This window comes from Ovis canadensis, chromosome 8 (assembly GCF_042477335.2).
Source record: "Ovis canadensis isolate MfBH-ARS-UI-01 breed Bighorn chromosome 8, ARS-UI_OviCan_v2, whole genome shotgun sequence".
Classification (NCBI taxonomy): Eukaryota; Metazoa; Chordata; class Mammalia; order Artiodactyla; family Bovidae; genus Ovis; species Ovis canadensis.
Window position 1 is genome coordinate 74,775,261 of NC_091252.1, and position 22,546 is coordinate 74,797,806.

The 22,546-nt window shown below is 35.0% G+C and overlaps 1 protein-coding gene across 20 annotated transcripts in view; it reads right to left on the minus strand.

Annotated features, from left to right (window-relative positions):
• REPS1 (RALBP1 associated Eps domain containing 1) overlaps positions 1 to 22,546 on the minus strand; it is an 89,399-nt gene that overhangs the window by 23,628 nt on the left and 43,225 nt on the right. For 4 of the 20 annotated variants that reach the window (XM_069598528.1, XM_069598537.1, XM_069598536.1 and 1 more), the window contains exons 4-10: positions 22,347 to 22,500; positions 21,562 to 21,686; positions 20,894 to 21,056; positions 20,552 to 20,615; positions 19,022 to 19,176; positions 7,011 to 7,132; positions 3,446 to 3,526 (exon numbers count right to left, since the gene is read on the minus strand). In XM_069598528.1, the coding sequence (XP_069454629.1) occupies positions 3,446 to 3,526; positions 7,011 to 7,132; positions 19,022 to 19,176; positions 20,552 to 20,615; positions 20,894 to 21,056; positions 21,562 to 21,686; positions 22,347 to 22,500 (864 nt within the window). The remainder of the gene's footprint in view (positions 1 to 3,445; positions 3,527 to 7,010; positions 7,133 to 19,021; positions 19,177 to 20,551; positions 20,616 to 20,893; positions 21,057 to 21,561; positions 21,687 to 22,346; positions 22,501 to 22,546) is intronic. The other 16 variants (XM_069598542.1, XM_069598532.1, XM_069598540.1 and 13 more) reach the window with 5 other exon arrangements.

A 22,546-nucleotide genomic window follows, 5' to 3' on the forward strand; every position in this document is an offset into this window, starting at 1 on the left:
TCCCGAGCCAAAAGATGCTAAGCAAAACTTCTTCTGCTCCAAATTAGCATCCTCATATTTAAAAATAGAGAAAAAAGTAAAAAGACTGACTGGAGGCTCTGCCCATTTCTTCTGTCTACTCAAATCACACAAAGCCTTTAGGACCCACTCCTACACACTCACAACCATGGCACATTTGTATCATATATTTGAGTACTTCATCTGATACAATTTAGTACTTTACTGAATATTCTATTGTGCTCATGTATCTATATTTTCTACTTGGCTTAAATCTTATTACCCTATTTGTCTTATTATCCTGTTTATCCCTGCTTACTTTCTATTCCTGTGTCACTTAGTTCAGGTGCTCATCATCTGACACTCTCAACCTCATCAATCCTTCACATTGTTGCCTGCATAACCTTCCCCAGCTACCTCTTCAGAACCTCCATCTTCTCAGGGAACTTCTTGTTAGCTCCCAGTGTCTATGAGATTAAGTTCAGATCTTTGGTTGAGCACACAAAGATCTTCCCACTTGTGTTTCAATCATGCTCTTTATTCCCCATCACTGCCCCATACACACCTACCCTATATCTCACTGCACTGAACTGCTCCTGCTCATGATTTTCTCTCTGCTTGGAATGCCCTTGTCCACTCCTGCCAATTAACAGTTTCATTAAAAATTCATCATACAAATGTAACCTCTTTTGTGAATACTTTCCCAAACATACTGGGCTGAGTTATTCTACAGTTCTCCACCCACAGTCTGTTCACAGCTACATATGATAATTATCACAATCAGCTATTATTACAATCATCAACTTGTAATGATCAAGCTGTGGTCTACTTAAGACTGGAATTTTTTTTTGACATCTTGGTATTCCTAGAGAATAACATGAGCACCTGGAAGAGGGCTCCACCAAACCAAGTGACTGGGCTGGGCGTAATCAGTGATCAAATGAACTCCCTTTTCTTATGCTGAGTGACACAAACATTCTACAGCACTCAAGATCAGACATAAACCGTGGCGAAGACTAGTGCACTGCACTTCTCATCATTTCAGAATTTCCCAGCAGAAACAGATTCTACCAGAAGCTATTAACTGATAAGCAGTTCAACAAAAGTAATCAAGTTTCTGGAAACGAGATAGCAAAAACCCAATTTCATAAGAAATCTGAGAGCCTAAAGCCAGCTTGGTTTTCATGTGAGGTCACTGAACTGTGTGACAGCTGTCTCTAAGTGTCACAGAGCAGAGTGAAGCTCTTCACAGACTTAAAACTTTATTGAGCAAATGCCTACTTATCAAATTTTGGCTTTTAAAAATTACTCCATCAATTCTTTCCGACATGGTAAGGTACGCTAAATTTGTATATCTGAACTGTGGTGTTCTTTCTCTCCTATGTGATTCTAATTTGAATGGATCTTATTTACTTACTTATAATTCTCATTTATAAAAGCCTTGCTGAGGATCATTTGGGATTGTGACTACAGACTGTTCTGTGGATAGGCAATATGTTAAGTAAGAATTAGATGATGGTTAAGAAGCTCAGACCCTCACTGAGAGCAGAGCATTGTACCAATCGCAAGTTTATAGTGAGATTATAATTCACCACAAGAGAAAAAAGATGTTTTCTGGTACCAGATTATAAATATTTAAGACTGCCAACATTATTAAATTTAGAGGTCTAAATTCGAGTTTAAAATGTTGATTGACCATTTATATTTTTTTTTCCCTAGAGCCTGTCATACTAGAAATAACAAAAGAAAGTAATGTGTTATGTCATGTAAAACATTAGGCTGGAATTCACAAATTTGGATATTATTTTCAAGAAGTTACAAGAACATCACTGTTATTATGTCAACTATTTCCCTGCATTTTCTGCCAGTCATGAATCAATTTATTTTGCCTTTGAGTCTATATTTTTAATGTTCTTTCCTAGCCTGACAATCATAATACAATGAACTTCTATTTTCAATATCACTTAAGGGTTAGAGAATAAAAGAGAGTCTCGACTGCTATATCCTTCCCTGTAAAGTACTTTTACTAAAGTACTTTAAACAAAATTAACTTGACTCTGCAAATAGGAGATAGGAATAATATGGAGAAATGAAACTCAGAGCTAAAGTAAAACAGCTTATAGCACACCTGTCACTTTCCAAGGGACCTTAATTACTGCTTCTAATAAGCAGCAAAAATTGCTAAGCGTTACCTTTTATTTATCTTCCATTTTTCAGACACTAAAATCAAACATTAACATCCTCAAAGTGGTAAGAAAAGAGAAGCCAAAGGCATAGATAATCTACATATTAACTGTTCCCTAAATAATGAATAATCATAAAATAGACACTTAAAACATTTTGATATATTATGTTTGACTATAACAGCATTCTCTATATTTCAAATAGATACAAATTCTTTAAAACTGTAAAACACCAAAGGTTCATTCATTTAAAATGCTGAAGCCATACTATTATCTTTAAATGCCACTTCTCCCCAATTTATATTAAATAACAAGAGTATTTCTACATTTAATGAATAAAATGCTGGCTATCTTCGGTCAGAAACACCTCAAAAGAATGCCTCATGTCACCTTCTCTGTATCTTTTCACTGAACTTGTTTTTAAAAATCCTACCTTTACACTCTTCTTCCCTTCCTACTTACTTCCTCTTTTCTTTTTGAAAGGTGCTTATTACCATGTCCTTCTCTTTACAGGAAAAAAAATTAAAAGAAAAAGCCGAAGTGAACAGTGAGAAGAATGATTAATAGCTAAGGTTTTGAAGTTTTCAAATAACTTGAGGAACAAGCAGGGCATATATGAAGTTCAATCTATGGGGACAGAATTTATTTTTTAAATCAGGATGTGAACTTTGTAGCATTTTCAAAGCAACACAGCAAACCACAGCAAGACAAGACAGAGGTCCTCTGCACAAATGAAAATCTGATTGACAATTCTACATTGTTTTTCTGAACTTGATTCTCTTGTAACAGAACTCAACATACTGATCAAGTCAAAGCTGTACCATCTGGACTATTAAATAAATGATGACACTGCATATTTACATACATAGTACATATTACATGATGTGTAAGCATACAAATAAAATAGTATTTACTGTCATTACACTGAAATAAACAGCATGTTTAATAAAAACATACTCAATTAGCAAATAAAAACAAAGTTAACAGTATCAATTGTTCACAAAATGCTTCTTTAGACACATGTACCAGATTTTAAAAACATAGATTTCTCACCAAAATAACTAGAAAATACAGAGAATGGTAAAAAAAAAAAAAAAAAAAAGAAAAAGTTCTTTCCACCACTGAACACATAAAAATTGAAAAGCCTGCCACCATTTCCCTCTAAGCACTCCACTGAATCATGCACATCAGCTAAAAACCATAATGAATGAAAATTTGGGTTAATAAAATTAATTTCAAACAAGCAAGCTAAGTGATTGACTTACAGGATCAGCTGGTGCAATGTTAGAATCAAATTGGGTCAGAGTTTGTGAGCTTGAAGAGCGTTCACTAAATGTCTCCCACTGCTGAACAGACAGAGGAGAGACAAGTCAGCATGATGAGAAAGATGGAGTAAAAGATCACTGGAGAAGATTTAGCAAAGTAATTCAGAGGTTGCACTGCAAGTTGTGTTTCATAGGCCTGACAAATTCCGTTGTTTTATTTTTCCATAAACATTTTATATTATCTATGTAAAGTGAGCAGCTTCATAATCAAATGTACAGTAATAACTAATCTCTCTATGGGAGAGATTCAAAGCCTTACAGAACAAAGGAAGAGTCTAAGTGGTATAAATGGTAACCAGATAAAAATTTTAAAGAGTTTTTTCTAGACTAGAGAAAGAATAACTTCAAATCCTTCACTGAAAATCTAAGTGTTAATGCACTGAATTAGTGATGCTAATGAATTCTGACTGTATCAGAGTTTTGGCCAAAACAAAGCAAGTCAGTGTGACTTGCCAGTGCGACCCCTGAAAGATGATTCTATTATGTACGTGCACATATTTTATACAAATGTATAGATATTTAATAAAATATAACTGAGATAAAATGCAAAGAATTCTGGAATTAATATAAATTGCAGTTTATGTCAATCTGCAGCAAATCAACCCCTACATTCAGCATTATGAACAGGGCCATGCCAGACCACAAGACAGAACTGCCAATCAGGCACCCACCTCCAACCCCATGCTAGAAAAATCAGAATGCGGCCACAATGAGAGCAAATCAAGCAACTGAGTATGTGTTATATATAGAAGATGTATTTTGATATGAAATACTACTCTTCTAAAAGAGGTACACAAGTATCATACCTCAAATTAGGTGGAGTGATAAGTGAATAATTTTAGTAACTCCATTTGAAGATCTTAGTAATAAACAGTATAGGATTTTTAGATCAAAATCATTAAAATTATGATTACAATTTGATTCTTAAGAATTATCAATGACTCTGAAGAAGGAAAAACATTTGCACATATAAAATATATACACACAAATGTTTACACACAGACACACCTATCCCATTAACTAAAATCCTCTTTTCATAATTCAGTAAACATTTTTATGCTTCAAAGTTCGACTTAATATTTAAAACAGTGCTATTCAATTTGAGAAGACATGTAGAAATTAAATAATAGCAAATGAACACATTTATAAAAATTATCTACAAAAATGGCTAATGTAATCATTCAACAGTTTTTCTCTCAGATGTTTCAAAATCATAAAATTAAGATATACTTAGAAACACTGATGCATTCAGAGTGTCTCCTGAATAGAGAGTCCATAGTAATTCACTTATTGTGGGACATCACTTCAGGGAAGTGACTTACCAATACCTGTTGATCTAATTAGTTTCTTCAATAATTACTGTTGCATAGGTACAGAAGGAATTTTTAAAATTGTAACTATCTAACTGTGGAGAAAAGTTGAGATGCAGACTATTTTCTACCAAAAAGAAGACATTTATTTACCTATTTGGTGGCATGAGATTTTACCTGATTTCACAAGGCTGTATGTAAGCTACCTGGAGTGCAGAGAAACACTCTTATCTTTATAAGATTGGTATAATGGTTAAGAGCACAGTCTCTGGAACCAGACTCCTGGAATCCTAGTTATGCCGTACACCCTTAGGCAAGTTATCTAATCTATGTTCCAGTTTCACCATGTGAAATATGAGATTAATAATGCTTACATCACAGAATTGTTATAAAGATGTAAACAGTTAATATATGTAAAGAGCTTTTTGAACAGAGCTGGCACATCAAAAGTCCTCAATAAATTTTATTGATTATTATTAATGTTATCCCCTACAGTGCCTCATCTATATTAACAGGTGGTGAATAAATATTTACTGAAAGATTAGTGCTTCAAGGCAGAAAACTAAAATATAAATTCCATACACTAAGGAGATTTAAAAAAAGAAATATTATTAAAATGTGTAAAAAAAAAAAATCAATGTTAGTTTTAGTAGCATTTTTATTTTCTATACACAGTAAAAAAAAAAAAAAAGAAAAATTATGACATTCAGAACCTTATTAGCAAATACTACAAAATGAAACTTGCTAGGAATATTTAAGAAGAAAAAATGCAACTGCTTAAATCAGAGATCAAAGGATTTCCCTTGCTAATTTTTAATGATCACGTGATTTTATTTAGAATGAAGATGAACTGAATTGAACTTCTGAATTGAGATGCCTTAGAGTTACTTTTACTTATGAACTGACATTGATAAAAATACTTTTAAAATCTGACACTGCTTTTTAAAAATGACAGAAATTAATAAATGCAGCAAAAATAGTGCTTTCAAGAAACTGACCCTATTCTCTTATTATAAAGCCTCTCTACTAGTAAATTCTTTCAAGGCTTAAATTTTCCCTCCAGAAAAACACTCATATAAATTGTTTTGTAACTGACAGCACAATGGATGTATGTTATAATGTCTCAGAAATAGGTATCTGTGATTATGTCATAAAGCAGCGGCAAGCACTTTAAATCTGCCAGTTACTTCTCTGTTTTTCAACTGTACAAAATTAACTGGTGTCTCTTAAACCCAATATTTTTCTGGCTTTAAAAGACATGGAAAACACAGAAGCTTAGAGGAGTTTCTTCCTGAAAGTAAAAAAACCTTTATGTTTGTAGCACTATCTAAAAGTGATATAAAAAAAACTGTAAGAAAAAATATATAGATATAACTTGTTCACAAAGAAGACTGCTCTAACAAGTTAAGCAGTGTTCTTCAATTAGAGATCTACAGAGCACTAAGGTTTAACAGAGGAGCCTCAGGGAGCGCTTTGTGGAGGCAGGGCCTCAGGTCCTCTTCCCTTATTCTAACCAGAGTGGTCCTACTTTCACTGTTTTATATAATTGAGTTCCAAAGTAATGGGGCAGAGGGGAAATGTGTCTCAAATTCTGTTTTGTATGCTGTGCTTGGTCTTACATAACATGGTCTTTATATAATGGTCTTTAACCAATGCATTTAACAGGGTTGAATCATTCCATTTTGTATTAAACAAAATAAATTACTACAAATAGCTTGGAATACTTTTTTCATGTGGAAAGCTGGTTGAGTGGCTTCTTATATCACTCCCAATGCTAAGATTCGAAATCTATTATCCCAGGCTTTCTAACAGGAATGAGAAGGCAGTGTGACACAGAGGGTGTGCTAGCTGACTGAATGTCAAAGGACTTGTGTTCAAACCTCAGCCCTTGTCCCTTACAGGCTGTAAGATATCTTGTCTAAGACATCTACCCTTTGACTGTTAAGCTCAGGCACCTGCCTCATTTAATGCAAAGGGTTTTAACAGGAATGAATGGTGGAAGCTAAATGATAGTACATGTATGAAAAAGTACTTTGAAAACCTCAAAGAGTCATATAATTACAAGTATCTATCATAGTCACATTTGATATGGTCCATACGCATGCTGAAAGAGCTATAGGCTGAAATTACCCTGCTTGGAACTTCTTACCTTAAAAAAGTGAACGTTAGTGAAAGAAAAGGGAAGCTTTGCTAACCTCACTGCTCTGATTCAGCTCAGGCCAAGTCTGGTTTAGTGACGGCATTGATGGAGACTTGCTTGGAGGAGCTTCTGCAGGAGAGCCTGAATAACCTACCTCACCTGGCTGATCCCCAACATCTGCAATTTAAAAATAGAGAAATTTTCTATAAACAATATTTTAGTTCTGGAATACTTATTCATAAAAACCTAACAGAAGATTTTCACAAGTAGTAATTTATAACCTGAATTTCCTTTTCTCACGTTCCCTGAACAAACATTTTAACAATTAATCAGGCAATATGTATTCCTGCTACTTATTGTGTATCTGAAACCAGAGTCTTCCATGAAAAATAAAATCTAGTTAGAAATACACAGAGAAAGAATGTTCTACGTAGCAATTCAATAAGGTACTTGAATCTTCTTCTAATAGAGATGGATTTGTACCACTTCCCAAAGTGTACTTCGAGGAACATTAATCAGCAAAGCATTTTTAAAAATTAGGTTTTTTTATTCAAATAAACCTGAGGATACCATAATTCTCTGTTGGATGTGTCCCCATGCAAGACCTAGAGCAAATAAGCTTTGTTTAAATCAGTCTTTCCCAAATATAAACTTTCTTAAAATCAGATAAAAATCTCTCAACATTCCCTTGGCATATACTTTAGGAAATGTTGATTTACACTAGTTCACTTGCATTTTCTCTATAAGTCTTCCCTGTAACCAAGAAGCAGCATATATTTTTAAGGCAGACAGCAAAAGGAGAGAAAGAACCCAGGCACGAGCAAAAAGCAAGTCAATAAGCCCACATGAAACAAACTTATCGTTAGGCTCACTAGCATTTACAGACTTAACCGAGAGGACTACAAATCCATGACACAATTTCAAAGTGGTTTTTAAAGTATTATGTGATATCATGTCCTACTTTTAATTAGTTAAGGCCTCATCTAAGCTCTCTCTTAAACTGTAATTTTAAAATGGAAGAAAATTTCAATGGTAACTAAATTCTCATTCCAATCTTCCCAAGTTTTACATGGCTTTGAATATAATTCCTATCTGCAAATCACATTAACTTTGCCAAATTAATGGAGTATACCTAATCTGTTTAGAACCTGTGTCAAAAAATATGATTCTAATATCCATCACTATCTTTTTGTTTGTGACCATGGGTAAGCTGAATAAAATAAACAGCACCTGGGTTTCTCCATCAGAAAGGAAGACACTTGCCATTAAATGTTAGTACTATATTTCAGATTCCTACAGAGACAGACATATAATAACTTAGTGAAGTATAGGTTTAACCTTTCAATCTATTCGTAAGTAAATCCTTCACACTTTAGTACTGAACACAGAACCTCACACTTACTAGGCACTCAAATATTTACTGAATGAGTTACTTTTTGTGATCTTCATTTAAATTCATTCTTTAGTGTTATTTCCCTAAAACCAGAGTTAACTACTGAGACTTTGAAAAGTTCTCAAAATTTTTCTTCACCTTATCGTGAAGAAAAGGTGAACATGATTACCTCGAAATATCAATACTTCCCTTTTACTCACCCTGACATTATTTCTTTATAAGTCAAATCACACTGCAAGTTCTAATCTATCATATTTTGATAAATTTTGGTTTTCAAAGATCAAGAGTTATTCAGCTTTCTTTCTTACTTCAATGCCTTCTCAATAAAAGTACCATAGTGATACAGAACAGTAAGAGGCAGAAATGCTTTAAGTAACATTCTATAAAGACTTTTTAACTCAAGGCTCTCAGAGAACAACTAATGAAAAAAATTATTTATGATAAATAGTAGCAGCAAGTTCCTCATGGAGACAGCTTGTGGTTTTCAGTCTGAACAAAAATCATGGACTTTTTTTCCTATGGTAATAAAGGGAAAGGCAGTTGAAGGAGGATATGGCTATAGATGTAACAGTTTACTGGAAGTGAAACTGTTAGAAGGATAGAGATTGAAGAAGTATCTTTAAAAGATCCCTCAAAGCAGGTATTAAAGAAATGAGAAACAGAATATAAATAGTATTAACTACAGGATGACTAATTTTCAAAAGAACCTATTCAAAAGTCATATTCCATTTTACTTAAGCTCCGAATATCACCTTAGAGCACACTGGGGCCCTCATTTGACTGTCTAGATCTCTGTTTTCCTGTTAGTCCACCACTGAGAAACTTAGGGCCAGGGTGCATGCCACTACCACTGCTGCGAAGTTCAGGTTTGGGATGGATTCTGGGTACCCCTCTAATTCACTGGTATAAAGGTGCAGCGGGTCTAGCCCCTTGAGGCTGAGAACTGAAGTTAGTCACTCAAATAATTACACTTCATAGTCAGCCCAATACAGTTATTTCCCTAGAGTAGTAGTTATTGAAATTGTGAACCATGGACTCCTGGGAACCCCCATGACTCTGCTAGGGGGTCTAAAAAGTCTATTATTTTTGTAATAGCAATAATGCTTTTTCCCCTGTGCTGGCACATGCACTGATGGTGCAAAAGCAATGGTGGGTAAAACTGCTAGCTTATCAGCAAGAATTAAGCCAGTGGCTCCTAAATACACTAGCAGTCATTGTGTTCTTTATGCCACGCATTCCAGTTAAAATATATAAAAATAAATAAACCAATAACTTCACTAAAGAATGTTAACAAATAAGCAGTAAGAATTATTAATTTTATTAAATTTCACCCAAAGACTCATTTTTAAAATACTCTGTATGATAAAATGGGAAACATATATAAAGCACTTCTCCATACTAAAGTGCAGTGGTTTTCTCATGGAAAACTCCTTGTGTTCAGTTGTTAGCTGAACAGGCCACTTTTTTCACTGAACACTATCATGCTTGAAAGAATAGTTGATAAAACTATATAATTATTCATACACGGTACAGCACAGATTTCCTCAAAAATGGATTAAGTGATCCTGTATTTAAAATAACTATTTTTAATATTTGTTACCAATGACAAAGTTTGAACTTTTAAGTGAAAGTTGGAATTCTGGAAAATGTATACCATGTCTATAAGCTCAAGAGCTTCCCAGTACTTAAAAGACTTCTTCGACAAGATAGGTTGCAATATTAACAACTACACTTTTTGATATTTTACAATAAAATGTTCCAACATTTCAAAGAGCTGTATAACTCAATGAACTGATATTTTACAAATAATCAATGCATTCTGTTATAAAACCATGAGTGGGTAAAAGATTCAAAGTGCAAGACAGATCTATGTAATAGTACAAACAATTCATTAATATGGCTTCAGTTTTCACTGCAATTAATCTTTAAGAAATTACTATTTGTTGAATTTTGGGCTAGTACCAAAGAATATCCAAAATTATATGAAAATAGTCCTTCCTTTTACTATGTGAGGCCAAATTTTCTTCATGTACCAAGAATTAGCTATCTTTTTCTATAAAAGGCCAGAGAGTGAATATTTAAGGCTTTGTAGGCTTTAAGGTCTCTGTTGCAACCACTCAAATATGCTACTGTGGTCAAAAGAAGCCACAGGTAATTCATAAAGGGATAGGCTTGGCTGTGTTTCAATAAAATTTTATTTTTGGATGCTGAAACTTGAATTTCATATATTTTCATGTGTGATAAATTTATTCTTTTTTGAAAAAAGAAACCACTCTTTGCTTGTGGGTTATACAAAAACAGTAAACTGGCTCTGGTCTCAGGGCTTAAGTGTGCCAACTCCTGCTATACTTCAAAATAAAACACTCATCAGACTGAATGTAGAATGCAGACAGATAAGATCTAAGTTGTCTTCTATTAAACCAAATATTAAAGAGATTTACAAAATTGTAAAACAATGCCACCCTTTTTGCAATACAGTTATTTTCCTTAAAATATCTATGCTAATATATAAGGAGTCTATTTTTATTTCAAAATAAAGAAGTATCTTTTTAAGTGTATCACTTTTAATTCCTAATAAAGTTACTATTGATAGATCTAATCTACAAAAACAGAGCTTTTCTGAGGGTCCACAAATTTTTTTAAGACTATAAAGGGATCCTAAGACAAAAAATTTTGAAAAAAATCACTGTCTTAGAAAACTCAAAAATTATCTCTGGAATAAACTAGCAAAATTGCCCATTGGTTCTTTCTTAATTTCATACATAGAACAAATGGCAGTAGAAAAAGAGCAAATTACCTATGTTCTAGAAACTAACAGTCATGAGTTGGAGGGAGGCATTAAGTGTATAAATTAACTGCACCTCCTCCAACTTGGCTCCTTACAAATACTCCAACAAAGGGCTTCACACCCATCCACAGGGTTGGTTAAGTCTTTAAGACTGTATTCTTACGGAGGCAGGGGTGTAGTTTTACTCTTACCTGAGGCAGTGTTCCAACCTAGCCTCCTGCTGGAACACTGTGTCAACCCTGCCTCCCTCCTGAGGGTTCTGCTCTGCCCCTGACATCATCAGAGCATCAGGGCTGAAAAAGAAGAGCATGAGCCTAAATTATTTGTTAAAGTCAACCCCAAAAGGGCTTTTATGCAGAAAGTATTCCCATGTATAAAAAGCTTGTCTGGAAAACACAACCTAGTATGATCATACTGATGTACTATCAACCTACACTGAAAAGTTAGTAATAATAACATTAAAAATACAAGCCTTATTTTCAGGCTAGCACTAGCAAATAAACAGTCAGTAGTTTTCATCCTTCGAGCCTCCATAGACTCTTAGAAGTTCACCAGATTCAATTCAGTTCAGTTTACCTCCTGAACAAGCTCTTTCATGAAGAGCTTCAGTTTTATTCTAGGTTTATAACCTACCTAATCCAAATTTATCTTATTTTCCTAGTATTATACTCAATATACTAAAAAACTATTTCAAAAATGACTGCCAGATATTATTAATCTTTTAGAAATATATATATACTACCTGAAATCTTATGGCTTAAAACTTATTTTCAAGTAGCAAAACAAATCCAAGAAGAATTCTTCAGTCATGAAGGTTCAAGGTTCTAAGTTCATTTAACAGTTTCATCTAAGCAAAAGTAACTATATATTTTATTTTAGGTGTAAATATTATCTGTACAATAAAAAAATTTTAATTTAAAAATGCAGATTTCAATAAATTTTGAGTTTTCAAAAACAAACCTTATTAAATAGTACTTTTCTCATTCATATTTTTAAAAGACAGAGGCAAGAAATGCATATGCAGAAAGAAATTAAGGACTCAGTTTAAGATATGCTTTGCCTTGAATGATATTACATGGATCTAAAAACTAAGCTCTAGTTCCAAAATTAGTTCCACTTCTCCCTGATACTCCACAAATGGAAACCTACTCAGTAAGCAGATCTTAAGAAGGACTCAATTTTGAATTAAAACCTAAGATTTTTACTTCTAAAATTGAAGTAAAAACATGTCCAACAAGGTTTGAAAAGAATAAAACATTTACCCCAAATTCTAACTAACTGCACTTGTCTCTTGCTCTCTCTTTTTTTTTTTTGCAGTATTGATCAATATTTTATAGCAAATACTGTTTTGACTGAGCTATTATACTTCAAAGAAAACTACCTACAGATACACGGGAGATTTCCATTGTCTAAGGATACCTAAAAATGGGAAAAGCCCATTTAAAGCTAATCCAATTAAAATAAGGACTCAAGTTTCATAAACAGAAAAAAACCAACTAAACTGGGGCTTTATCTTTAAGACTAACATAGAAAATGAGTATAAAGAGTGAAAGATGTTAAAAATTTGGGGTGAAATTTGGTGGCACAATTAATAAAAGCAAGAATTCAGTAGTGTGCATTGTTACTGAGGGCTTATAAGTAAATACAGTAAACAAAGATACAGTATTGTGCAAGGAGATGAGGCTCCCATTTATTTCCATGGAGCTCTCATCCTAACAGAGCAAGACAGACATCCTTCACTTCATTTTGATTTTCACAACACAATCATCAAGATAAAATCTCATTTCTGCAAAAATAATTAAGGGTATCATTAAATATTCCCAAGACTCTTATTACATCTACTGTATTTAAACCATAATCTTGTAAAGCCCATAGTGTCATTCTTGCAGAGATTTTCTCCTTTACGTATGAGCTAGCCTTGTTTGTCACTTTTCTGAGACAAACAGAAAAGTGTTTGTCAATTTCTGCCAGGAATTTGAGGCGGCTAAGTATTTTTTCCAATTTCATTAAGTGGTGCCCCTTTGCCAGTATTTGCAGTTGTTCTGATTCATCAATTCCAATACCCCACTATCTGAAAAGAATGACACCATTAAGAATGTATACAGATATGGGGTGGGGTGTGCTTGAGAACGAATTCCTTAGGTGTAGTGGTAATGGTGAATATTGTGCCTATTTTCATTATTTTTATCTTTGCAACTAAAGGCACCTGGAGAGCAAATTTTCCAAAACAAAAGATTCAACTTTCTTTGTATAAAACAAAGATATGTGTTGTTGTTGTTTTTTTCCCAGCACCATTTTAAAGGTAAAGCCAGGAAATTATCTGAAAATTCCATCAATATGAAGCTGGTTGAATGAAGGAACATTCATATGTATGACAAAGAATGTGACAGCTCTACATGTAATAAAGTACAGAGATGTCCAACATTATCAGAAAAAAATTCACGCATGTATAGTGTGATTGCACTTGTATAAAAACAGCTGCATGTGTTATTTCTGTAGGCTTTTATATGTTAAATTTTCTGGGTGAAAAAAACTTAACATTAATCAACCTAGTCTCAAGTATGGCTTTTTGGCAAATTACTCATAAATAAAAAGTCTCTGGCTTTAAAAACATTCATGTTAAGTACCACTAGGAGCTTGGAGACCTATGCTATGTATCATATTAACAACAATGAAATACACTCAAATTTACTGCTTAAAGAAGTGATTATGGAGGAGGACACAGAATAGTGAACAAATTCCTTTGCATCTTTGAGCATCTCAACCAGATACTACCAAGGTACTCATGTGAGCAGTGTGGCGTGAAGACAGGAAACAGTTTTAAAAAACAAGTGGTTCAGTCATTTGGACATTTCAAAAATGTGAACGCCTACTTGTATACTCAATTTGCACCCTGTTAGACACCATGAACAAGACAGATCTGGTTACTATCTGCCCAGGAACCTCTAAGCTAGTTTAAGAGCCTGATCAAATGATCATAAAATATATACATAAAATAGCAATTGTGCTAAAAAGATGATTCTTTGGAAACTGAGTCACGGAGTTTTAAGATAAATAGCAACTTAACATGCTTTCTTTTTTCTTTAAGATACAGTTGTGGTAGGGTAGCACTGTAACCTTAATCTTTTTTCAAGTGAGGTGTATAAATTGGGAGACTGGGAATCGACACATATATGCTACTATATATATAAAATAGGTTACTAATAAGAACCTACTGCACAGCATTGAATATTCATTGGAAGGACTAATGCTTAAGTTGAAGCTCCAATACTTTCAGGCACCTGGTGCGAAGAGCCAACTCACTGGAAATGACCCTGAATCTGGGAAATATTGAGGGCAGGAGAATAAGTGGGCGGTGGCAGAGGATGAGAGGATTAGACAGCATCACTGATTCAATGGACAGGCATTTGAGCCAACTGTGGGAGATAGTGAAGGACAGACGAGCCTAGTACGCTGCAGTCTGTGGGGTCACAGAGTCAGAAGTGACTTAGCAACTTAACAATAAGAACTGCATTGCCAAATTCAGAGACGTTCAATGTTAAATATTTTAATTCAGGTCCACACAAGTACTTCTACCTATGAGCCTTAGAGTTTTCTGGTTTATCTGGTATTTGTGCTTAGTCGCTCAGTCGTGTCTGACTCTTTGCGACCCCATGGACTGTAGCCCACCAGGCTCCTCTGTCCATGGAATTCTCTGGGCAAGAATACTGGAGTGAGTTGCCATGCCCTTCTCCAGGGGATCTTTCCAAACCAGGTCTCCCACATTGCAGGCAGATTCTTTACCATCTGAGCCACCAGAGAAGCCATTTGATATTTAATCCTATAAATCTGTCCAAATGACTTTGGATAAAATACATATTTATCTTACCTACGTTTGCACGCCTACAAGCAACTGTAACTTGTCATCATTGTTCATCATCTACCTTTCTATAAGAGTTATTTAAATTATAAATACAGAATACTTGTGGAGCTAATGGCTCAGTGGTGAAGAATCTGCCTGCCAATGCAGGAGACTTGGGGGTTCAATCCCTGGGTCAGGAAGATCCTCTGGAGTAGGAAATGGGAATCCATTCCAGTGTCCTTGCCTGAGAAAGTCCATGGAGAGAGGAGCCTGGCAGAGTCCAGTCCATGGGGTTGCAAAAGAGTTAGATATGACTTAGCAACTAAACAAAATAACAAAACATCATAAACTTATGACAACAAATGATTTTATTTTCAAAGATATAAATGTTAAGAAAAATATTTTACTTAAAAAATGGCACATATTTAGCATAATAATGCAGAGTACATCATGAGAAACGCTGGGCTAGAAGAAGCACAAGCTGGAATCAAGATTGCCAGGAGAAATATCAGTAACCTCAGATATGCAGATGACACCACCCTTATGGCAGAAAGCGAAGAACTAAAGAGTCTCTTGATGAAAGTGAAAGAGGAGAGTGAAAAAGTTGGCTTAAAGCTCAACGTTCAGAAAACGAAGATCATGGCATCCAGTCCCATCACTTCATGGGAAACAGATGGGGAAACAGTGGAAACAGTGGCTGACTTTATTTTTCTGGGCTCCAAAATCACTGCAGATGGTTGATTGCAGCCATGAAATTAAAAGACACTTACTCCTTGGAAGGAACATTATGACCAACCTAGACAGCATATTAAAAAGCAGAGACATTACTCTGTCAACAAAGGTCCGTCTCATCAAGGCTGTGGTTTTTCCAGTAATCATGTATGGATGTGAGAGTTGGAGTATAAAGAAAGCTGAGCGCCGAAGAATTGATGCTTTTGAACTATGGTTGGAGAAGACTCTTGAGAGCCCCTTGGACTGCAAGGAGATCCAACCAGTCCATCAGTCCTGGGTGTTCATTGGAAGGAGTGATGTTGAAACTGCAATACTTTGGCCATTTGATGTGAAGAGCTGACTCATTTGAAAAAACCCTGATGCTGGGAAAGATTGAGGGCAGGAGGAGAAGGGGACAACAGAGAATGAGATGGTTGGATGGCATCACTGACTCAATGGACATGGGTTTGGGTGGACTCTGGGAGTCGGTGATGAACAGGGAGGCCTGGCGTGCTGCAGTTCATGGGGTCGCAAAGAGTCAGACATGACTGAGCGACTGAACTGAACTGAACTCAATAACTATTTACTGAGCTACTTAGTGCTTGCTTGCAAAGTGCAAGGTCCTGAGGATACTAAAAATGAATATGGTCATTTCCAGTTTTGTAAGGTGCTCAGAATGTTGTAGCAGAAAGAAGGGAACAAATGAATAGGATTCAGCATAATGTGTGCCGAAAGTAACAGCAACGTAGGATATGCTTCGAAAGATCAGAGAAGACAGAAACCACCTATGCCTGTAAGTCACAAAGACTCCACAGAAGGGATATTTATGATAAGTTCTCAGGTCAGCCAAAAGAAAGTATTTAGGTATTTCTCCTTTAATTGGGAACTTCTAAAAACACAGCTATTTTAAAATGGTTTTTAAATATATTGATTGCATCACAGTGTCACACAACAATTCCTATATTTCAAAGGACTTTGTGTCATATAAATCTCAGGCTTACAATAGGTAAGAGAAAAAAGATTAAATGGGTCTCCCCACCTCCAAACAGAACTCCAAATTTATCATTTATAAGTAGGCAAAGCAGATTTTAATCTAATATTGTGTGGTCAAAACATTTACAATAAATGTGATTGGAAAACCATATAATATTTATTAGAATTGGAAAAAACTGAGTCTTTGACACTTTTAAAATTGTAGTTAGAGCAATAGTGTATAGATACATGCAGGCAAAAAACCAGAGTGTCTCTGTGCTAAATAAATCCAGCAGACGTAAAAAGACAAATGCCCAGGAAAGAACTTGAATCATCAATCTTAAAACTCCATCAGATCAACATGACAAAGAATAAGATTTTATTTAAATTAAAGAAAGAAAAAAAAGACTCCACTGCCAAAACGTGAAAGCCAGATTTCACCTATCTGAATCCAACAGTTAATAAGACCACAGAAGTCTCCAGAAAATGACATACAACAGAATAAGTCTGACTTATTTCTTGTTAGCACACTACCAGTTTTTACAAAATTAAAGTCATAAAAATCTCTACATACAAGGTTCAATTTATAAATCAATGATACAGCAAGTCTGTAGCTACCACAACTGTTTCCCTTTTGGCTTACTTAACAAATACGCTAAACAAAGAAGTAGTTTTTATCTATTTCTTAATTAGGCTAAAGCTGAAGCTCCAGTACTTCGGACACCTCATGTGAAGAGTTGACTCATTGGAAAAGACTCTGATGCTGGGAGGGATTGGGGGCAGGAGGAGAAGGGGACGACCCAGGATGAGATGGCTGGATGGCATCATGGACTCGATGGACGTGAGTCTGAGTGAACTCTGGGAGATGGTGATGGACAGGGAGGCCTGGCGTGCTGCGATTCATGGGGTCGCAAAGAGTCGGACACGACTGAGCGACTGAACTGAACTGAAAGCAAAGTTATCTAACAAAAACACTTAGCTTTCAGCTAAAGTTAGAGGGTGAAGTGAAATCGCTCAGTCGTGTCCGACTCTTTGCGACCCCATGGACTGTAGCCTACCAGACTCCTCTGTCCATGAGATTTTCCAGGCAATAGTACTGGAGTGGATTGCCATATCCTTCTCCAGGGGATCTTCCCGACCCAGGGATCGAACTTGGGTCTCCCACATTGTAGACAGTCACTTTACCATCTGAGCCACCAGGGAAGTGAGCAGTTAGAGGGTAACTGATACCAAATAACTACCTGAAATGATCAGGAAAATCCTGGGATTCTCACAGCACAGTGTTTGTAAAAAACTGAAACCAAGAGTAAATTATTTAATCAACCTATTGGTTGGTAATAAGTTAGGATACAATTCAGTCTTAAAATAGGTAAAATTCACATTTCAGGTGGAGAAACAGGTGAAAAAACAGAGTAAATGTTAGAACTTGCCCAAGGTCAGAGAGTAATTAACAAACTAGAAGCACACTCAGGTTCTTAACTCCAAGGAGACTTGTTCTCTTCTGGACAGTAATGACGTGTATGTGGTTCCTTCCATATAATTTAGAAAAAGAAGTCAGATCATTTCATTTTTGAGTTAAACAGAAGTTGCCCTTTTAAGAGCCAAATTCTGTTCTATCTTCTTAAAACTATAAAATTCCTTCTAACATAATACACAAAAGAGAATTTAGATTAAAAAAATTTTAAAACAGTAATTTAGTTTTAATTAAACTTATTAAGAATTTAGCATTAATTTCCTCTTATTCATTCAGAATGCAAGAAAAATGTATTCTATTCCTGTTTCCTTTTAAAGAAAGCTACCAGTCAATATGAGCCCTTATGAAAACTTTCTGGTAAACATTTTTTTAAAGCATTATCTATAATCAAATACAAATTTTCCAGACTTCTTCAGAGTCTGAAGAAAAGAAGTGGGCTTTTTAAAAGAAATGCTTTCAGATTGCAAAGATCTAATGGTAAGTCAGGCATTCCCTTCAACAAATCAAGATGCATTAAATGAAAAAATGCTGATAATGAAGACTGGCTACTTTACCCACTTCAGATAATTTATAATACAGTTAAATGCCACAAAATAACAAGACACTGTGAAATGCTCTTCAGAGCTTCACAATTCATAAGTGTTAAGTCAAACAGTAGCATACACAGTGGCATATATTCTTTATCCTTTTTTATTTCAAGTTTACTAAATAAGTGAAACCATTATTCCAGGTTTAGCCCATACAGTCTATTCTGATGGCAAATCTATGTACTTCTGATGAAATGTCTAAGCTCTTAACCTAAGTTATAACATCTTGATTCTGCTTTAAGAATCAAGTGTTATATTTATGAAGATATGCAGTCAGGTCTCTTCAGCTCCTGATCTTACCTGCTGAATCTTCCAAATCAATCAGTTTGGGCATTAAGCTTTCAGGGAGTTTTTCCGGTAAGTCATAGCCATTCTTCCTAGCAACTACCAGATGAAAAGCAGCACAAAACTCATCCAGTGTCAAGGCTCCATCTTTATCAAAGTCTGAGAGTTCCCTAGAATAAAAACTTATTATTAATATAATCATATTCTGCTTTGGCTCTTTTAGGTTTCAAAAAGAAGCAAGAGAAATTATTTCCCAGAAAATAGCAATTAAGAATTTAAAAAATTCCACAGATGGAAGGACATGTAATAAAACAAGTATGTGCATGCTAAGTCGCTTTAGTCATGTCCGACTCTGTGACCCCATGGACTATATAGCCTGCCAGGCTCCTCTGCCCATGGGATTCTCCAGGCAAGAATACTGGAGTGTGTTGCCATGCCCTTCTCCAGAGGATCTTCCCTACCCAGGGATTGAACCTGGGTCTCTTATGTCTCCTGCATTGGCAGGTGGGTTCTTTACCACTAGTGCCACCTGGGAAGCCCAAAACAAATATAGCAAACTGTTAATTGTAGGCAGTGGGCATATGGGTGTTCAAGGCACAGTTCTTTACACTTTTCTGTATACTTTAAATTCTCATAATAAAATGCTGAAAAAATAGTCCCAATAAATAAAGTCACCAAAAAATGACCTTTAACACACTTGCATTTCTAGTAAAAGGTTTTAGTTAAACCCTGGCTTACTTAATAAGTCACTGAAATTTTTAAAAATTGTCTTTATTGTTATCAAATTTCTACATGTATGCATTTTAAAGCATCTAACAGAATTACAAGTCCTGATACATTGAAACAGCAGCCCCACCCTGGTGTTCATTTCCTGGTTGCAGAAGCAATCATTTTTAAACTTATTACCTTAAATTACATAAATGTTAACAGCATGCATATCTTGTCAGTTCTTGGTTTTAGGCATTATCTACCTGCTTCCTACCATAGTATCCTATGTGTCTAAAGATGCTACTAACAAAGTAATTTAGAATATAAATAAATACATTGACATAAAGTAGAAATAACACGTATTTATCTGATAATTGCTTTAAAAAAGTAATTTGCGATTGCAATATGTGTTCTAATGGCTAATTTCAACTACACACCAGCTATCCTGAGTCTCAGTCTAAATTTAAATGGGAGCTAAGCATGTTCTTGAGATCATGCCTTGGTATAGGACTTACTAACCCTGTTAAAAACCAAATGGGATAGACATAACCATGTATGAGCAAACCAGCTTTTATGCCACACATTATTCTTTCAACAAGAAACAGCTGATACAGCTTAAAAACTTTTAGCACACTTTAAAGAACTACTGCAGAGTAATCACTTAGTTCCTTTCTAAAGAGAGAGAGAGAAACTGGATATTATGAGGCAATACTGAGTTCTTTGAGAACATTCTTGAAAAGGTTACTCTCATAGTTTATTTTTAAGTTCAAAAATCTACCCACTGTAAACTCGTTTGAAACAACCCACATTACCCAACTAATGATATACCATACTTACCAAATATGAGAAAGTTCAAGAATAGGAAGTTTTGATTTTGTAAAAAACTCTTTAGCTGCAGATCCTGAAATATTAAAACAGTGTTGTTTAGTGTTATTCTGAACTTACAGCTCCAAGAATAAAATGTGAGGTAAGAGTCTTAAGACTTCTGCCACTGAGAAAAAGGTAACCTTAACATGTGTACATGTCATATTTTTGGTTTCCAGTGACTATAAACTTTTTAGACAATTTGAGAATTAATTTATCCTTTATCATCACTGACGAATGAAACCATATCTTTGAGATTATGAAACTGAGACCGTCCTATCCCATTTAGAAGAACTTCTGTTTTTAACAACTCACCTGGAATAAATCCGTTTAGATCAGGCTGAATGGTTTTAAACTGATTTACATAATACTGTCTTTGTTCATCTGTTATTTTCCAAGGATCGTCATAACTACTGGATTGCCTACGAATTTCATTGGCAGTTGTAGCTGAGGCTACAGTTCGTACTGTTGTCTGGTCCTGTAATGAAACATTTTTTCCTCAGTACAGTATCTATCTATATGCCTATATGGACCAAGATCGTTAAGTTACTTATCTTTGAAAGTAAAACTTACTTTTTGTGGATGTTTAAAAATAAGTCTTAACAAACTCATCAACAAACCACATATTTGTTATATAGGTTATTAAACATTTTTGCACAAAGATTACATAAATGTGTAGAATGATAGCAATATGTAAGCAACAGAAAGCTATGTAAAAGGTGCTAAGAAAGCCAAGCAAATACATTCCTAGATGCAGAAACCTTTCAAAACTTCACTATGGGATTAGCAAGAAAATCAGCCAAAACTTTCAATAAAACATTCCAATGAAAACAGACTTGAAGAAAAGGCACAAAGTTCTTTTTTGTTTTAATAAAAGAGTCAACTTGCATTTACAAAATGTGCACAGCAAAATATAAAAACAATGACAGCAGCAATACTCTTAATGAAGCAAATAAAAATGCAATACCAATAAAATGTCACACCTGGACAGAAGCAGGATGCATGGTTAAAAGAGTACTGGTTGGTGGAGTATCAGCAAAACTGACCCAATTTTCTTGAGGTGGAGGTGGAGAATGTCCTGACCACACTGCATCACCAGCAGAAGAACCTAAAAACAGAATGGGTAAACATGCTGACTCACTTTTGGAAGAAAAAATAAAGTTACCAGGTTTTTAATGATAACAAATCACCACACATATGAACAAGTTTTCTTTTAAAAAGCTAATTCTGAGGAAATATTAACAACTTCCAAAATGGAATCTTATCCGCCAATTTAAAATTGTACCTCATTTGGCATAATAACCAGTTTACTGCTATAATAAGCATTACAGCAGCAGAATCATTTTTATAACAAAGTATACTTCCCTTCACTAATATAATATATATACCTGGGAATATATCTCCGATATATCTCTTATACATTTTACCCTTCAGATAGAATCTGATACCTATAAACTTTTGTCTAAGCATCATATATGTAAGTAAATGCAATTACATTCAATTTACTTAGAAACTTTCACAGTTGGCTTTTGCTTCTATTTAAGGCACTTAATGAGTCTGAGTAAACTCCGGGAGTTGGTGGTGGACAGGGAGGCCTGGTATGCTACAGTCCATGGGGTTGCAAAGAGTCAGACACGACTGAGCGACTGAACTGAACTGAACTTATAAATTAAAAGCTGACTTAGAGGCAACTCTTAAAGGAACATTATCAAGTTTCCTTCCATTTACAATCCTTAATAAATGTTACTTTAAAAAATTTTCTAAATACCTGATTGTGCTTCACCAAAGGGAGACCAGAATGGCCCAGGTCCTGCAAGAGGCCTCTCGCTGCTTCCTCCACTGGGATGACGGTTGTGCTTCCTCCATGTGTGTGGAGAAGTTGGTGGAGACTGCTGTGGCGAGACTACTGGGGACACAGGTTCCTAGAAAGAACATCATTATTTGACAATTTAAATTTTAAGGTAACAA